The sequence below is a fragment of the Microcaecilia unicolor genome, chromosome 2 (genome assembly GCF_901765095.1).
Source record: "Microcaecilia unicolor chromosome 2, aMicUni1.1, whole genome shotgun sequence".
Taxonomy (NCBI): domain Eukaryota; kingdom Metazoa; phylum Chordata; class Amphibia; order Gymnophiona; family Siphonopidae; genus Microcaecilia; species Microcaecilia unicolor.
In genome coordinates this window covers 191,566,440-191,582,240 of record NC_044032.1, presented here as the reverse complement: position 1 = coordinate 191,582,240, position 15,801 = coordinate 191,566,440, and the positions used below count along the sequence as shown (strand labels likewise).

The window sequence follows — 15,801 nt, the reverse complement described above, 5'->3', positions numbered from 1 at the left end:
AAACCTGTAAGCATATATCAATGTAGATACATCAATCATATGCTGAAAAAGTGTGGTCCAGTACTAAACATTCGCTGAGCCCATATTGAAGTTTCACAGTAGTGTTTTGCTAGCTAAGACAGCTCCGGAAAAGATAGGTGACGTACTGCACGCGCCATTTTAACTTTCCCTTCAAAAGGCAATTTCACTCATTTCTTAAGAGGGACCTACACCATGGTCAAAGAATGGAAGAAAGACACTTTAAAAAAAACACTTTATTTTTCATTTTTAGAGCCCAGTCTTCCAAATTTCTAGTGAACATACTGGACGGTGAAACTCCTCTTTTTCATTTCTAATGAGGACAGTAAAACGCAAGATAATATGCAAATTAATGTTAGCTAGCACCCCTTCATACAAACACATTTATGACCCATCTACAATAAGCTGATACTGCCACCATTAAGCAAGAGTCCCTATCTTTCTGAATGCAGGTATTCAGATACCATCCAACAGCATTGTCAAACGAGATGTGTAAAGAGACTTTTTTGTTTTAAATAGATGCTGGACATAGCAGACGCTTAATGCCAATTACTTGCCTGCATTTTCTTTTTTCTGGCACATCACCTTTTCTGCGAGCCAATTCAAATGCATTTTCTCTGCTTCATAAGATCATCTCACAAGGTCAAGCATCCATTAATTCTAAGTAACCCATCAAAACGGACTGAATCGTAATCAAAATATCAAATTACCATCTACCCTCCCTAGCAAAATACACTTGCCAGTCTGCCTTTTCTACTAGTAGGATCTCACCCAGTGTTTTAAGATTGCGGGCAGCACCAAGGTCCCCCCGTAGCTATGTCACTGCTTTGGATGTCCATCAACGTACGGTACTCAGAACTTGATCACAAATACTTCCAGTAATACAACTTGAAGCAGCCGTTACCCAAGAGATGAGCTAGCAACAAACAAAAGCGTATGATAAATAGGGATGGACACCCAAATCCATTTTGTGTTTCTATTCTTTTTGTTTGTTTGTTTTCAAACAAATGTAATCAAGGGCACACTCTCCTTAAAAGAGCGCATACTATTTGCACATCGTGTGCACTCTGTTCCTGATGTGCGTGCATGTGTGAACTATTGCACGTGTGCGTGCTTGCACGAGCTATCGGGAAAGAGCACATACTAGGTGCAAACATTGCACTCTTTACGAAGAGTGCGAATTACCCCTGGATTCTATTTATGGCGCCCAGATTTGGGCACGCTCCCAGCACCACATAATTGGCTAATGAACTGTAAACAACCAATAATTGGATACTAACAAAAAATTATTGACTTTAATTAGTACCAATTATGATTTGCGCACACATCTGGCTGTGCAATATTCTATAGCGCAAAACTATGTGGCCATGGGCGGGTAAGGGGCATTCCAAAATGTTGCACGCAGTGTTCTAGAATGGGTCTGCGTGCCCAACTTGGGTGCCAGGATTTACACCAGGTTTCAGCAGGCGCATACTCTTTATAGAATAGCGCTTGGCGCACATCTATTCCAGTGCCCATTTTTTAGTATCATTTTTAGAATTCCCCCTTACCTCCCAGATTCTATACAGTGCGACTTAAGTTGTGCATGCAATTCTGGTCATATTCCGTATTGCGCACGCAACTTTAATTATTTTAACAAGTCAATCAGCACTGAAATTGCCACTTAAGCAATTACTGATACTAATTGGCTTTAATTGGAATTTCCGCACACAATTTGCTAAGCATATTCTGTAAAGTACAATTTGCCAAGCGTATTCTGTAAAGCAATGTGCATAAATTCTAACGCGCACAGGCAAAAGGGGGCGTGGCCATGGGCAGTTCATGGCCATTTCTAAAATTTATGCGCACTGTTACATAATACAATCCTGCATGAAGTATCCTGGTTTCTGTCAATCACATGCTGTTAAGTAGTTTACATTTTAGGCCTTTGAATAGTCTTCATTTGTCTTAAATCAGTTCACAGCTTGTTGTAAAGTTTCTGCAAAATGAGCAGAGTACCCATCCAAGTGTTTCCAGAAGCTCCCAGACTGGAAACAAGCAAAGCATGACACAACAAAGTCCCACCATTCCTACTTTGAAGGATACCAGTGATCTAATGACATTGCCCCTCACAGAGATTCCAGAACCATGCAAGCATTTTTATAATGTGATGGAATCGCATCTGAATGAGTAAACAGAGGCATGAATGGCACCATATGCACTTGAGAATACAAATAAGTTGCAAAACATAGCACACTGACTGGATCTTCAAAATGTACAAGAAAATATACCAGAAGTATCATAGTTACTTGAAAATAACACTTTGGACCAGGTATATTAAAGAGTTTCTCCCATTTTTAGGGCAATTCTATAAAGGCGCACGCAACTTAAGTTGCACTATATAGAATCTGGGGGTATATGGCCTGGCATCTGAGAAATTGGTGTATCGTTTAAATATTCCAAGATCTTTTACATCTACTTGGCTGACTCATTGTATGAAATTTAATTATCCATCAATGAGAAATATTCATCGTAAGCATCTCTTAGAGCTTACTTTTGCCTATCAGGGCATGTCAATTTGGAATCAGCTACCTCCTCAAATAAGGCATATTGATTCATAATCTCTGTTTAGAAAGGCCTCAAAAACTCATTTATTTGAAGCTGAAATCTGTTGATTTTGTTTACTGAATTGTATGAACTCTTAATGGTTATTCTCCTTGACTAGAGAACTTCTTTATTATGTCATCCGCGTTGAACCTTTAGGATAACTGCGGAATAGAAGAACTGAAATAGACCAGAAGAGGTCTCGTTGCATAAAATGTGATCTGTGCTAAAATAGCACAAGTTAGGGGTAAAATATCATGTCTTAACAGTAGCCCATGTTGATAACTCCACCCTAAATCACAAAACGCCACGCATATAGTATTCTATAATCTACATGTGCAAATGTGAGCCCCACCCATCCTCTACTCATATGTAAGCCCATCTTCAAACTATGCACCATTGCAGGGCTGTCGGGAGACAGAGTCAGGACCGAGGTAGGGCCGACATCGCCGCCCCCCCCCCCCCCCCTTGGACTGCCACCGGCCTAACTCAACACCTGATGTGCTCCCCCTCAGATCGGTTGTTTTCTCTCCTGCTGCGCTCGCACTGTGTGCCAGCCAGGACCAGGTTATTGCATTAACTCTGAATCTTCTCTGCCCCCACAGATCCTTCCTGCCAATGGAAACAGGAAGTAGTCACAGTCAGGAGGAGGTGGGACGAGCAAGGCAGGAAGAAGGACCTGCAGCGGCAGAGAAGACAACCTGATAACCCGCGAGCAGGAGACCAATGAATGCACCCTTCTTCTGCCTAGTCGGCTGCTTGCACCAGCATCACCGATGGGAAGCCTTGCCGATGTAGCAGCAGTGCCAGGCCCCCCCTTGGAGGCCGGGCACGGGAAATCTTGCCCCCTGCCCCCCCCCCCCCTCTCGGCAGCCCTGCACCATTGCATTTAGGTGCCATTTTATAGAATAGTGCATAGCTGGAATATTGGCATGTACATATACGTGGGATTCAGATCATGTATGCGCATTCCTGGCCCTTAAGTCTTGGTGCTGTCTTTATAGATTTAGTCCTTTGGAGTAAATTCACAAAAGTGCACTAAAAATTAGGCACAAAAAATATGGGCGCTAAACACAAATTCTAGAATGGTAATTGCACACCAAATTGACGTTACAGAATACAGTGTAAGTCGGCATGCATGCGCCTAACTTCAGGCACCAGCACTTATACCATGTCAAAGGCTGGTATACGTGGTCACGCCTAAAGTACGCAGTTGCATGCATGATAGCATTCTATACCTTACACGTGCAACTGCACGACACGCCCCTGATCTGCTTATGCGCACACCCCCTTTATCCCTGGATTCTATACAGCACACCTAACATTCCGCTCTGAAATCAAAGCGTATTCCATAACAATACGCGTAACTTAATTGGCTTAACAAGCTAATCAGCATTGATAGCAGCACCTAACAAGCAATAATGAGTACAAAGTGACAATAATTAGAATTTACACGCAAAACTCGCTAAGCGTATTCTGTAATGATCTGCACCTAGATTCTAATGCACGCAATTCAAAAGAGGGGTGGCTATTGGCAGGGAAATGGGCGTTTCGTGGGCATTCCAAAATTTACATGCGCAGTTATAAAATATGGGCCACTGTACATAAATCTACGCGCAATGATTTGCGCCATGTTTTCATTTGTGTAAATGGAGGTGCGTAGTTTTAGGCGCTGGAATATCAACTAAGCGAATTCTATATACCGCGCCTAAATCTAGGTGTCGTTTATAAAATATGCTTAGCCGGAAATGTTTCTCGCACGGATTTTTTTAGGCGCCATATATAGAATCTGGCCCTTAGTGTTAATTGGTGCCAATAAATACCACTTCAGGGCTACTATTGGTACTTAAGGTCAATTAGCGCCTAATTTAACAATTAAGAGGTCCAATTACTAAGCTGCGGTAAAAGGGAGCCTGTGCTAGCGTCAGTGCGTGTTCTTGATGCACACTGAGGCCTCCTTTTACTGTAGCGGGTAAAAAGCTGTCTCTTTTTTTTAGTGCTCCTGCACTAACCCAGTGGTAACCAGGCATCATGCGGCACTGCCCGATTACCGCCAGGTAAACTCTGGCACTACAAAAATGGAAAATATTTTTGTAGTGCCAGAAATGGCATGCGCTGGGGGTGGGAAATACTGCAGGACTCCTGCAGTAGCCCGGTGGTAGTTCCGGATTGGCACACAAAAAGCCGGTTGCTGTGCACCAACTCTTTAGCAAAAGGGCCTGAGTTAGTTGCACAACTGACACTATTCTACAACTTGCACGCCCAAATTTGCACGCTAGTCAGAAATTCGGGAACACAACTTTATAGAATCCAGCCCTTTGTGCTCATGAAAAAAATGTTTGCTACAGCCAGCCCAAATCATGGTAGCACGCAAGAGGGCACACAGTTACTGGGTACATGTTGTTATTAACACTCAATGTGTACATCTGCCCAAAGAAATCAGAGACTGCCTTTTTGCTCTTACCTCGTAGGACCAGACGCACTGAGTGCCGCCAAAACGTCGCACGCACCTGCCCACTTCCACATCTTCATGAGTGGTGTACATTTCTCGGAGACATTTACCGATGTGTGGCACCATCCTCCGCAGCACCTCTCGGCTGAAGATCATGCCAGGCCCTCCCATGCAGAAATTCTCTCCGGGCTCGAGGCCCAGTTTGCCCAACTCTTCAATATTTCCCAGCCCAGTCTGCCCCAAGTAGAGAGGCTTGCTGCTGTTCAGAGAACGAAGAAACTCCTCCAGCTTGTCACCTGTGAAAAGAAAGAAGCAAAAGTTAGCCAAGGAGTTCCCATTAACTCACTGACTTCCATGTGTGGAGCAGCCTCTGCTGTAGAAAGCAGTAACTGCACAAATCGCATCACGTAAAATGCACTAAAAATATGTTAGATAATAAAGCCCAGTAAATCACTGAAAACAGAAAGCAGCAAAACCACATTACTTGCTAAACTTAATATCCTAATTGTTGTATCAATCTAGCAAATTATTGAGGAAAACAAGACACTATTAGGAGGCAATTTTAAATAAAAGCTTTTTTTTTTTTTCATTTTATTAATCAGTAGTTACTTCTCACTATAGAATATGATGTCAGGCTGAAATAAATGGGATGGCCTATGGCAGAGAGTCGTAAGACAGGAGATTTATAATAAAGGGAACTGCAGAGGGAATCCACAAAACTGCAGGACAATACACAGTAGCCTTATATCAGAGATAGCCTTATAAGCTTATAAGCCTTATGAGTGGAGGAGTGGCCTAGTGGTTAGGGTGGTGCACTTTGGTCCTGGGGAACTGAGGAACTGAGTTTGATTCCTGGCACAGGCAGCTCCTTGTGACTCTGGGCAAGTCACTTAACCCTCCACTGCCTGCCGCATTGAGCCTGCCATGAGTGGGAAAGTGTGGGGTACAAATGTAATTAAAATAAAATAAATAAGCCACAAAGAATGTAACATATTGTGAGGTGTGGAGAATAAACAAGCAGATCAAAGTGACATCCAAAGGATTTTATTAGAGATATCATATATAAGAAAGTTGCCCGACACAGGCCGTGTTTCGCCCACAGAGGGCTGCGTCAGGGGCTAAAATGTATCCTCCCGAGAACAACCAAAATGTATCTTCCCAAAAGGAACAATATTATGTGCTCAGATCACAAAGCACTAACAAGCAATAATGAAGCTTCAGTGACGGAGTGCTGCTTTGTGATTTGAGCACATAATATTGTTCCTTTTGGGAAGATACATTTTGGTTGTTCTCGAGAGGATACAGTTTAGCCCCTGACGCAGCCCTCTGTGGGCGAAACACGGCCTGTGTCGGGCAACTTTCTTATATATGATATCTCTAATAAAATCCTTTGGATGTCACTTTGATCTGCTCGTTTAGTTGGATCTTGCAGATCGCTTGCCTTGTTGTTTTTTGGGACCCACATATTGTGAGATGTACATTTTTATGAAATAAATAAATAAATAAACAAGCTAGGAGGGGTTATCTACTAAACCCCAGTTATTAGTAACTAGATCTCATTGAATATGGGATCTGTGATAAAATAGCACGAGTTAGTGGTAAAATAATCTGTTTTAACAGTAATCCACATTGATAACTTCCCTTCTCAAAAGGCTAATCCTGCAACAAAATATAAATAGTAACAGATGTTAAAATGATATATATTTCCTATGCAACTTGCCATGTTATTTCTCATTTATGTGACAGAAGATATGAAAGAGTCAGTCATTTAGTCCATGTATTTGCTTTATTTGTCTCTGTGAGAGCCACTCAGCAGCAGGGAGAGTCAGAGATACCATACTACTGACATTAGCTCAGGGCATCGCTGAGCACAAGGAGGAGGACGAAAAAGCTGAAAAGAGTTTGGCTTCCAGATACAAATACTGTAGGCAGTAACAGGTAAGGAAATACTGAACAATGCTGTGACAGAAAAAGGAGATTTATAATCATTTGTACAATTTGCCACACTGTGGCTAGAATTTCTGAAGGATGGCTAGATAGCATCTAGAGGGGCTCACTGCAACCTAATCCTACCTCACACTGGTACTTCATCACATCAGCTTGCTGGATCTATGGCAGGTTTACATGTCAGGAGGGAGTATAATCTTACCAAGCTGTGGCAAAAGGGGGCCTGCGCTGGTGTCATCGAGGTCCCCTTTTACTGCAGCAGGTTAAAGGTAGGTCTTGCCACATGGCCATTTCGGAGGGGGAGCCCTTACCGCCACCCACTGAGGTGATGGTAATGGCTCCCGCTGCTAACCCAGTGATAACCGGGCAGCTGGGTACACATCGGCACTACAAAAATAAATGGTTTCACCGGCTTTGGTTTCATTGGCTCCGTAAACCCATAATTGGTTTCACCAGCTCTGTAAACCCAGAAATTCAATGCCAGAGCTCGGACAAGACCTGGCATTGAATTTCCGTGTATAATGCAGCAGTGGTCTATAAAACGCTGAACACTGCCAGCTGAATATCGCCCCCTTGGTGTTTTTTTCCCAGGTAATTATGTTTATGTTTATTTGGGATTTGATATACCGCTTTTGCTAATAAAAGGTGGTGTGGTAGCCATGTTAGTCCACTTTTAAAGGTAATAAATAGAAATAAATCAAAACATATAAAAGAAAATAAGATGATACCTTTTTTATTGGACTAACTTAATACATCTTTTGATTAGCTTTCCAAGGTAACCCTTCTTCTTCAGATAGGAAATAAGCAAATGCTGACAAATATCAGAATACAAAGTGAAACACAGAGGCATTCACCCTATGTCTGAAATGTTCCATGTCATTGTCCAGTTTACTATTTTGTCTTACAGTCACTCACATGGGAAAAACATTCAGAAAAAGGGGATCATTCACATGCTCATCCTCCAATGTGGCATGCATCATTCAATGTAAAAAGGGTGAATACGGGTGCTATATTGGAGAAACAAGCCAGATGCAAAAGGCTCTGCTCAATTTACACAGACACAATATTAAACAGTCCAGTGCCAACTAGGATGCCATCTCTGTGGGACAGCACTTTACAAAACCAGAACATTGCATCAATGATCTTATGGTAAGAACACTAAAAGGAAATTTAAAGACAATCCAGGAAGGTAAGACTTTGAAGTCAAAATGATGAAATATTTTGACACCCACCAGACAGGACTTAACAAAGACCTGGGCTTTCTATCCCACTATAAACCATAAAATTCTACTGCTTTGTCACTCTATCTGCCATACATCTCTCTCTGTCTCTCATCCAACCAGCTCTCCCTGTTTCTCACCTAACCTACCCCTCCTTGTGACTGTGGGCAAGTCTCTTAACCCCCCCATTGCCCCAGGTACAAAATAAGTACCTGTATATATATAAACCGCTTTGAATGTAGTTGCAAAATACCACAGAAAGGCGGTATATCAAGTCCCATTTCCCTTTCCCTATTTGAGATTCTAGATGGAATGTTGCTACTATTGAGATTCTTTTGCTACTATTTGAGATTCTACATGGAACGTTGCTATTCCACTAGCAACATTCCATGTAGAAGCCTGCCCTTGCAGATCAGCAACGCGGCCGCGCAGGCTTCTGTTTCTGTGAGTCTGACGTCACACTCACAGAAACAGAAGCCTGCGCGGCTGCATTGGTGATCTGCAATGGCAGGCTTCTAGATGGCATGTTGCTAGTGGAGGAGTGGCCTAGTGGTTAGTGCAGTGGACTTTGATCCTGGGGAACTGAGTTTGATTCCCACTGCAGCTCCTTGTGACTGTGGGCAAGTCACTTAACCCTCCATTGCCCCAGGTACAAAAATAAGTACCTGTATATATGTAAACTGCTTTGAATGTAGTTGCAAAATACCACAGAAAGGCAGTATATCAAGTCCCATTTCCCTTTTCCTGTGAGACTGTCATTGGAATGCCTCTGTGTTTCACTTTGAGGCATATTTTCAAAGCACCTTAGCCTTCCAAAGTTCCATAGGTATATTCTGATATTTGTCAACATTTGCTTATTTCCGATCTGAAGAAGAAAGGTTACCTTTGAAAGTTAATCAAAAGATGTATTAAGTTAGTCCAACAAAAAAGATATCATCTTATTTTCTTTTCTATGTTTTGATTTATTTCTATTTATTACTAAAAAAAGGTCAAAGCAGTGAACAATAATGCTATTACATAAAACAAACTAGGAACACAAAAGAGTTCTATTTAAGACAGGAAAAATCATATACATACAAAGCATGCACAACAACCAGAAAAAAAGTGAAAAATTAAGAACAGCTTCACTATTTCACTATAGACTGTGCAAGCCGTACAGTACACTGGGTCACTCTGCAGCTAGAAGAAATGCCAAATGAAAATAATGAGTCGTTAATGAGACTTAAATTTTGGAAAGGACAATTCTGTTCTTATGACCAGGGGGAGGTCATTCCAAAGTTCTGGTGCCACATGAAAAATGCTGAGGACCTGGTGCTCTCATAGTGGTCCTTTTACTAAGGTGCGCTAAAAAATGGCCTGTGGTAGTGTAGGTGCGGGTTTTGGGCATGCGCAGATCCATTTTTCTCAGCGTGCCTGCAAAAAATGCCTTTTTGTTTTAATGAAAATGGACGTGTGGAGGTACCACCCGATTTTCGCCGCGCGCCCAGAAAATAAAATATATTTTCTGGCACACAGTGCGGATGCACATAAAAAATTAAATTACCACACGGGCCACGCGGTAGCCAAAAGGTAACTCCAAATTGGCACGCGTTGGGCACTCGTAGGTACTTATGTGGCTTAGTAAAATGGCCCCCATGTACTAATTTTAATGAAGGAAAAAAAAGCGGTATCTTAAAGATACTCAAAGATCAATGTTTTAGACCCATTTTAAAGACTAATGAATGTTTGCTTGTTAGTACCATGTTGAATCTAGCTTTGAAAGTAGTCTTTACACACTGGAAAGTTTTACAACAAGCTACTTATCAAGAATGGAGGAATTTATTGTTTCCAACCTATAAATATGAAACATATTTTGCTAAAAAAAACATCTCGATATGCTTTGTATTAAAAAATGGGCTCCACTGATATCCTATTTTGAAGATGTGACGTGAGAGGTGTATATTGTACTTTTTCTTTTTGTATATTATTACCATCTGTGTCACATGCATGAACTTTATACTGCTTACATACTTTAAGGTGTCTTTTTAAACTCAATTTAAATATCATATTGTAGTACAATTGTTGTTATTAATGTTCTCTCTTTATTACAAAATCAATAAAAAATATTAAGACTAAGAAATGGATATTGTGATCCTGTAAAAGGGTATCCAGGGGACTTATGAAAACACTAAAAGGCAAAGGAGGCAATATTGAGCCTTGAGAAACACATTGCAGAACTAGAGGTTAAGGGTACAAAATATTTAGCACACCAATACCCAAATATTCAGTGATGGCCAATACTGGTACACGCCGCCTGCTGGAACGTATTCAGATAAGGTCAGTATTCAGCATTGCTACCCAGGTAAGTTAGGGCAGCTGTAGCAGAGTGGCGCTATAGGCAGAACTTAGATACATTCCGGCTCCATCTTAGCACCACTCCCAGACCGCCCAAGTGCTCTCTGGTTAGTTCTGGGGCAGTCAGTAAATATCTGAATAATGCCACTAAAAATCAGTAGCCGGCCCCGGTGACTGGCATGCGTAAAAGCCGCTCCTACCCAATGTTTATCTTTTCTGAAGGGATCAAATGTTGTTTGTGTCACTTAAATGTTGTCAGCACAGACAAGGTACAGAAACTGAGTGGGTATTACAAGACAAGGCAGGGGAGGGGAGAGAGAGGATGAGGGGGAAGTGGTGTTTTCTGGTATTTATCCGATTAACACCATTTTTGGAGAGTGTATTATCAGTAAAAACTTAAAATTAAGTTTTACATTTAAGGTATGTGGAAGGGAAGGAGTTTTGGTTTTAGCTCACGCTTTTTCAGTTCTAGCTCAAGGTGAGTTACATTCAGGTACACTAGGTTTATTTTTATTTTTTTTCCAATCCAGGAGATCTCACAATCTAACCTCCATTTTACAAAGCCGCATGTTAATGCCGACACACTTTGAATGGGTTGTGTTAACATTACCGCACCGGCATCTGCTAGCGTGGCTTTGTAAAAAAAAGGGGGGGTAAGTTTGTACCTGAGAAAATAGAGGACATAAGTGACCTTCCAAAAATCACAAAGAGCCCCAGTGGCATTTTTGTTTTATCTTCCCTGGCTCTCAGCCCACTGCTCTAACCACTAGGCTACTACTCCACAGCAAATGGACAGAGAGAAAAACAGTGCCAAGGAATAATAAAACCAGTTCCTCTCAGGACTTACAGTTTGCTATTTCCAGACCACATTTAAGTACTGTTTATTAAAGAACACAGTCTTAATCAATTTTTTGTGGCAAAAAATTCCGGTTAGTCCTCACTGATAGTTTACTTATGTAACCAATGTGTACACCGCGGTGGAGAAATATGTCTATCGTTTGTTGTATAAACATTTAAAGGGACTACATGGAATAACATATCAGTACATATTGACTTATAAAATCTGGGGGGAAAATATGTTAGCTAGTTTCCAGTCAATGTGAAATAAATTCTCATTATTATGGGACAGAGGTCAACAGTAGCTTGCAACGCATGAACAGGAAGGTAAACGCAATCCTTAAGAAGCAGATCCTAAAATAAATTGTCATCAAAGGGCCAACAGTGAGAGAGAGAGTTCTAGCTGGGAAGAATGAGCAGCCTCAAGCACTAGGGGAAGAGCTCCAACTTAAACATTTTACACACTGCATCTGAATCTATCCAAACAGAATATTTGAGGATACAAGTGCAATGGCACCTCAGGCAGCTGTGAAACGGGCAAATCACTCATACTGACTTGTGTGGTTTATGAGCACAAATGACACACCAGCCTTCTGTAAATCTTTCATCATTTAATATCCAGAGAACAACAGTTTTCCAGGAGGACTAGAAAAGGGTAGAGACGGAATAAAAAAGGCTCTCTTTTTTTAAGTCATTTTCTCTAGGGTAAAAGGTGTGTAGTTCTAAAACAAACACACTTTTTTAAAAAGGCTGGACTGTAGTTCAGCTGAAGCAAAGAACCAGTACAAGAGCTCCACTGTGTTCGGATTTGTTTTACTAAACTTTTTTTTTTCTTAAAAATAGAAACCTGAAAAAAAAATCATGCACACACACATTCGCAGACTGATGTTTTCATAGAACGAGCAAGAAAACCAGTTTTATACTTCTGCTGTAAGCTTCCCCTTAAGAATTTTAAGAATATAATTCTCCATTGAAAGGATTCATCCCAAATTTTTGCCATGAGGCAGTACTTAAGCAAAAGTTCATTCAGCAGGTGAGAAAGCCTGCCAAGTCAGAAGGAGGAATACAGTACACCCCTAAAGAGCTTTTGATGCAAGCTGTGTGCCTTACAGCCATTTCTTCACTAGGCTTTGTGCAATTAAAATTATTGATTCAGTAAGGAAAAGCACTGTAGCCTTGGTTCATAAATAGCAATACTAAAAGCTACATTTCGATGCTGCCAGATACCCGGAGTAGCACATCTATTCCCAAGATGTTCGGCTCTGGTTCACAGATTTACTGTTTAAGCTCCCTGACAGGGCTGGATCAGGCTGCGGGGCAGGTCTCCCTGTCAAGCTAGAGACTTGACATCTGTGAAGTTTAGGGTTACTACAGGTTATGTTGCAGAAAGCAAAAATGGCATTTTTATATAGAGTACTGTAGCAGCTTTTTATCGACACTGAGCACATTTAAGCCTGTAAAGCCGCTCAAGTTCACATCTCCTGTCTTTTGTCAACTTTGTCAATGTTGGAATTAAAAGGAAAAGTCCAAAGGGGGGGGGAGGGGGATGTTACCATCCAGGAAGAAGAAAGCAATTTAAAGCTACAACTTCTTTATGGAGCCAACCCCTTTTCAAAACTATCTCTCTCTTAGCGAACAGAAGACCTGATCAGCCGTGAAGCTCGGGACCTCCTGAAGTGATAATGCCTGAACGTTTTGCCACAGCCGACTAAACGTTTTATTTTAAACACATTTTCGACAGCCTCTGAAAAGACGGATGATGGCACTAGGGGACTCTTTGCTGCTTAATCCACCACATCCGTCTCCCTTGCCTTAGCAATAGTCAGCAAAAAGTCGCCACTTGCGTAGGGGAGCCAACTTTTCAAACTTATTGGGGGTTGCTAAACCCAATGGAAATAACCCCTCCCTGGACGCACACATGAAATGTTCTCAATATGTGCAGGCTCCTTCTCTAGAGACTCGGGTCCCAAACAAAGCTGATTAACGCTAGAAGAGAAAAAAAAACCCAGACAGATCTCGTGCTAGAAATAGGCGCTTCCCAACCTCATCTCCCCAAATTTAGGACTCGGTCCTACGCGTGTAACCACAAAGGAGACCAGCTACTACTACTACTACTATTTAACATTTCTAAAGCGCTGCTAGGGTTACGCAGCGCTGTACAATTTAACAACGAAGCACAGTCCCTGCTCAAAGGAGCTTACAATCTAAAGGACAAAAATGCAGTCAATCAAATTGGGATCATCAAATAATAAGGTGCAGTGTGTGTGTTGGGGGGGGGGGTGAATAATAATTCCTCTTCATCCCATTTTATCCCACTGTCAAAAAAGACAGAGCAATTAAACAAGCAATCCCTTGGGTGTCGTTCTTTTGCCTATGAGCGTGATAGACATTACAGATAATGTTATTATTATTGTTGGAGAGAGACAAATTGTGGTTGTGGCTGGCACCTGCACGTGAGGGCAAAGCGGGGTTAGTAAAGGGCAAAGAGAGAGGGCGAGGAGGGGAAGGGTCACTGCCAACACATCACCATCATCACCTTTGATGTAGACGTCGTCATCGGCTCTCATAAACCACTCATACTTGTCCAGGTACAGGTCGTGCATGTGCTTGAGCATCATGAAGGATTTCTTCTGCGGCGGGTACGAGTCGTCCACCCCCGGCAGCGACACCACGGGCACGGGCTCGGGAAGCGGCACCTCCCCCGAGCCCTGGCTGGAGAAGAACTCCACCCTGCCCGGGATGAAGGGCGCCCAGGTCCGGTAGGCGGCCACCGCCCTGGTGTCCAGATACTTCTTGGCGGTCATCACCCCCACGTAGAGAAAGCCGGGGCCCCCGCTCCGCGATCCGGCCCCCAGCCCGTCCCCGCTGCTGCCCTGAGGGCTGCTCCGGTTCCTCCTCTTCTTGCCCTCGTCGTCCTCCTCGTCCCCTCCGGGCTCCTGCTCGTAGCCGGCGGCGGGGCTGCTGCTGGTCAGCGCGCCCCCTTTGCCCTGCCAGGGGCTGCCCCGCTGCGGACTGGCCGTGGGGTCCAGGGGCCGGCGAGCCGCCTGGTACGAGCAGACCTGCGCCCCTCGCCGCTTGCGCTCGCCCAGCTCGGCCACCCGCGGGGCGATGAGCCACGAAGCGGCCGTGAAGCCCAGCACCAAGCCCACGAGCACGCTGAGCCACGGTCTGCGGGAGCGCACGGCCATCGCTGGTCACAGTCCAACGCGCACGAAAAGCCTCGCAGTGAAACGCAAAGAAAAAGAAAAGTGTCCCGGCGAGCTTGCTCTCAGTGCTGCTTCGCCTCTTCTCTCCCTGGTAGCCGCCGCTGGATCTCAGCAGCCCGGAAAGTTGGCGGAGCGGCGGAGGCTGGGGCGGCTCCCCCGCCTCCTGCCCTCCGCCGCGGCAGCAGCGGCATCGCCCCCTCCCTGCAGCCGCCTCTGCCCTCCTCTCTTTCTCTTCGTCCCGAGCTCGGCACACACTGGGCAGCGGCGGTGGCAGCAGCAGCAGCAGCAGCCCCCTTTACTCCCTCTCCGGAAGGAAACTATTTTTTACTCAACCCGCCCTGCTGCTCCTCCTTCTCCGTCTTTCCTCCCTCCCTCCCCGTTAGGAGATCGTGGCTGTGTGGCAGCTGGCACGGGGGGTGGGGAAGATGATCCCTCCCTCTGTGTTTTGTTGTCAACTTCACAGATCGCACGGCGGACTCTTATCGAGCCCTTTAGGTGTTGCTACTTCATCTTTGCGCGCGCACAATCTCCCGACGGGTTTCCCCTGCGGGACAGCGGGGGGCGCGCGCTGGAGCTGAACTGGCCAAAAGGACTGAAGGATTGTCCTAGGGGTTTGTGGGCTCTCGCGCCTGCGTTCCCCCCCCCCGGCCTGGAGCACTGCAGCGTGGTCCCAGCGCGGGGTCAGACTGAGGTCGCATCTCGGGTCTAGTTTACCCAGCCATCCAGTGACTCCAGTCCCAGAATGGTACTCTAGTCTGCACTGCTTTATGGGGAGCCGGGAGCGTTTGAGATTTCTTGGATTTAAGGTGGCTTTTCTTTATCGACTCGCTCACAGATAGGATGCATGCCATAGGGAATCTTGAAAGATGTTAGTGTTGAGGCGAAAAAGAAAAAGAAAAAAAACTCATGAACCTTGTCCATGTGTAGTATTCCTCAATGTTTCTCTAGGGGGTGCCTAAAACAGCCGATCTTTTAGTTTAATGTTTATGATCCTTTTTATTTTGATTTTTTAAATCAGGTCAGGATTGTATAAGTACTTATGCGTGTCTTCGTTTTTTAGTTCACGAGATATGCCATTTTACTTCGTTTGCTGGATGGCTTATGGTTGTCTGTATGCCTCTTTGAGCCTTTTTAAGAACATTGGCACATACGTCATACTAATTGGCAGACAGGCAGGAACGTGCATGGCCAACACATTTTTCTG

At 43.8% G+C, this 15,801-nt stretch overlaps 1 protein-coding gene across 1 annotated transcript; it reads right to left on the bottom strand.

Annotated features, from left to right (window-relative positions):
• Positions 1 to 856: 856 nt before the first annotated feature.
• On the bottom strand, positions 857 to 14,974 carry LOC115461906 (chondroitin sulfate synthase 3-like). Its single transcript, XM_030191961.1, has 3 exons — positions 13,928 to 14,974; positions 5,066 to 5,349; positions 857 to 934 (listed from the first exon to the last, which is right to left on the bottom strand). Exons 1-3 carry the CDS (start codon positions 14,577 to 14,579, stop codon positions 857 to 859), a joined length of 1,014 nt encoding a protein of 337 aa, XP_030047821.1. The 5' UTR covers positions 14,580 to 14,974.
• Between the last annotated feature and the right edge of the window lie 827 nt (positions 14,975 to 15,801).

Excerpts from the sequence above, each read along its gene's own strand:
- LOC115461906 (XM_030191961.1), bottom strand. The coding sequence starts at position 14,579 with ATGGCCGTGCGCTCCCGCAGACCGTGGCTCAGCGTGCTCGTGGGCTTG. Across the intron at positions 5,350-13,927 it reads TGACGACGTCTACATCAAAG|GTGACAAGCTGGAGGAGTTT; the intron begins GTGATGATGGTG and ends TTCTTTTCACAG. Across the intron at positions 935-5,065 it reads AGTGCGTCTGGTCCTACGAG|CTCATCTCTTGGGTAACGGC; the intron begins GTAAGAGCAAAA and ends GTTTGTTGCTAG.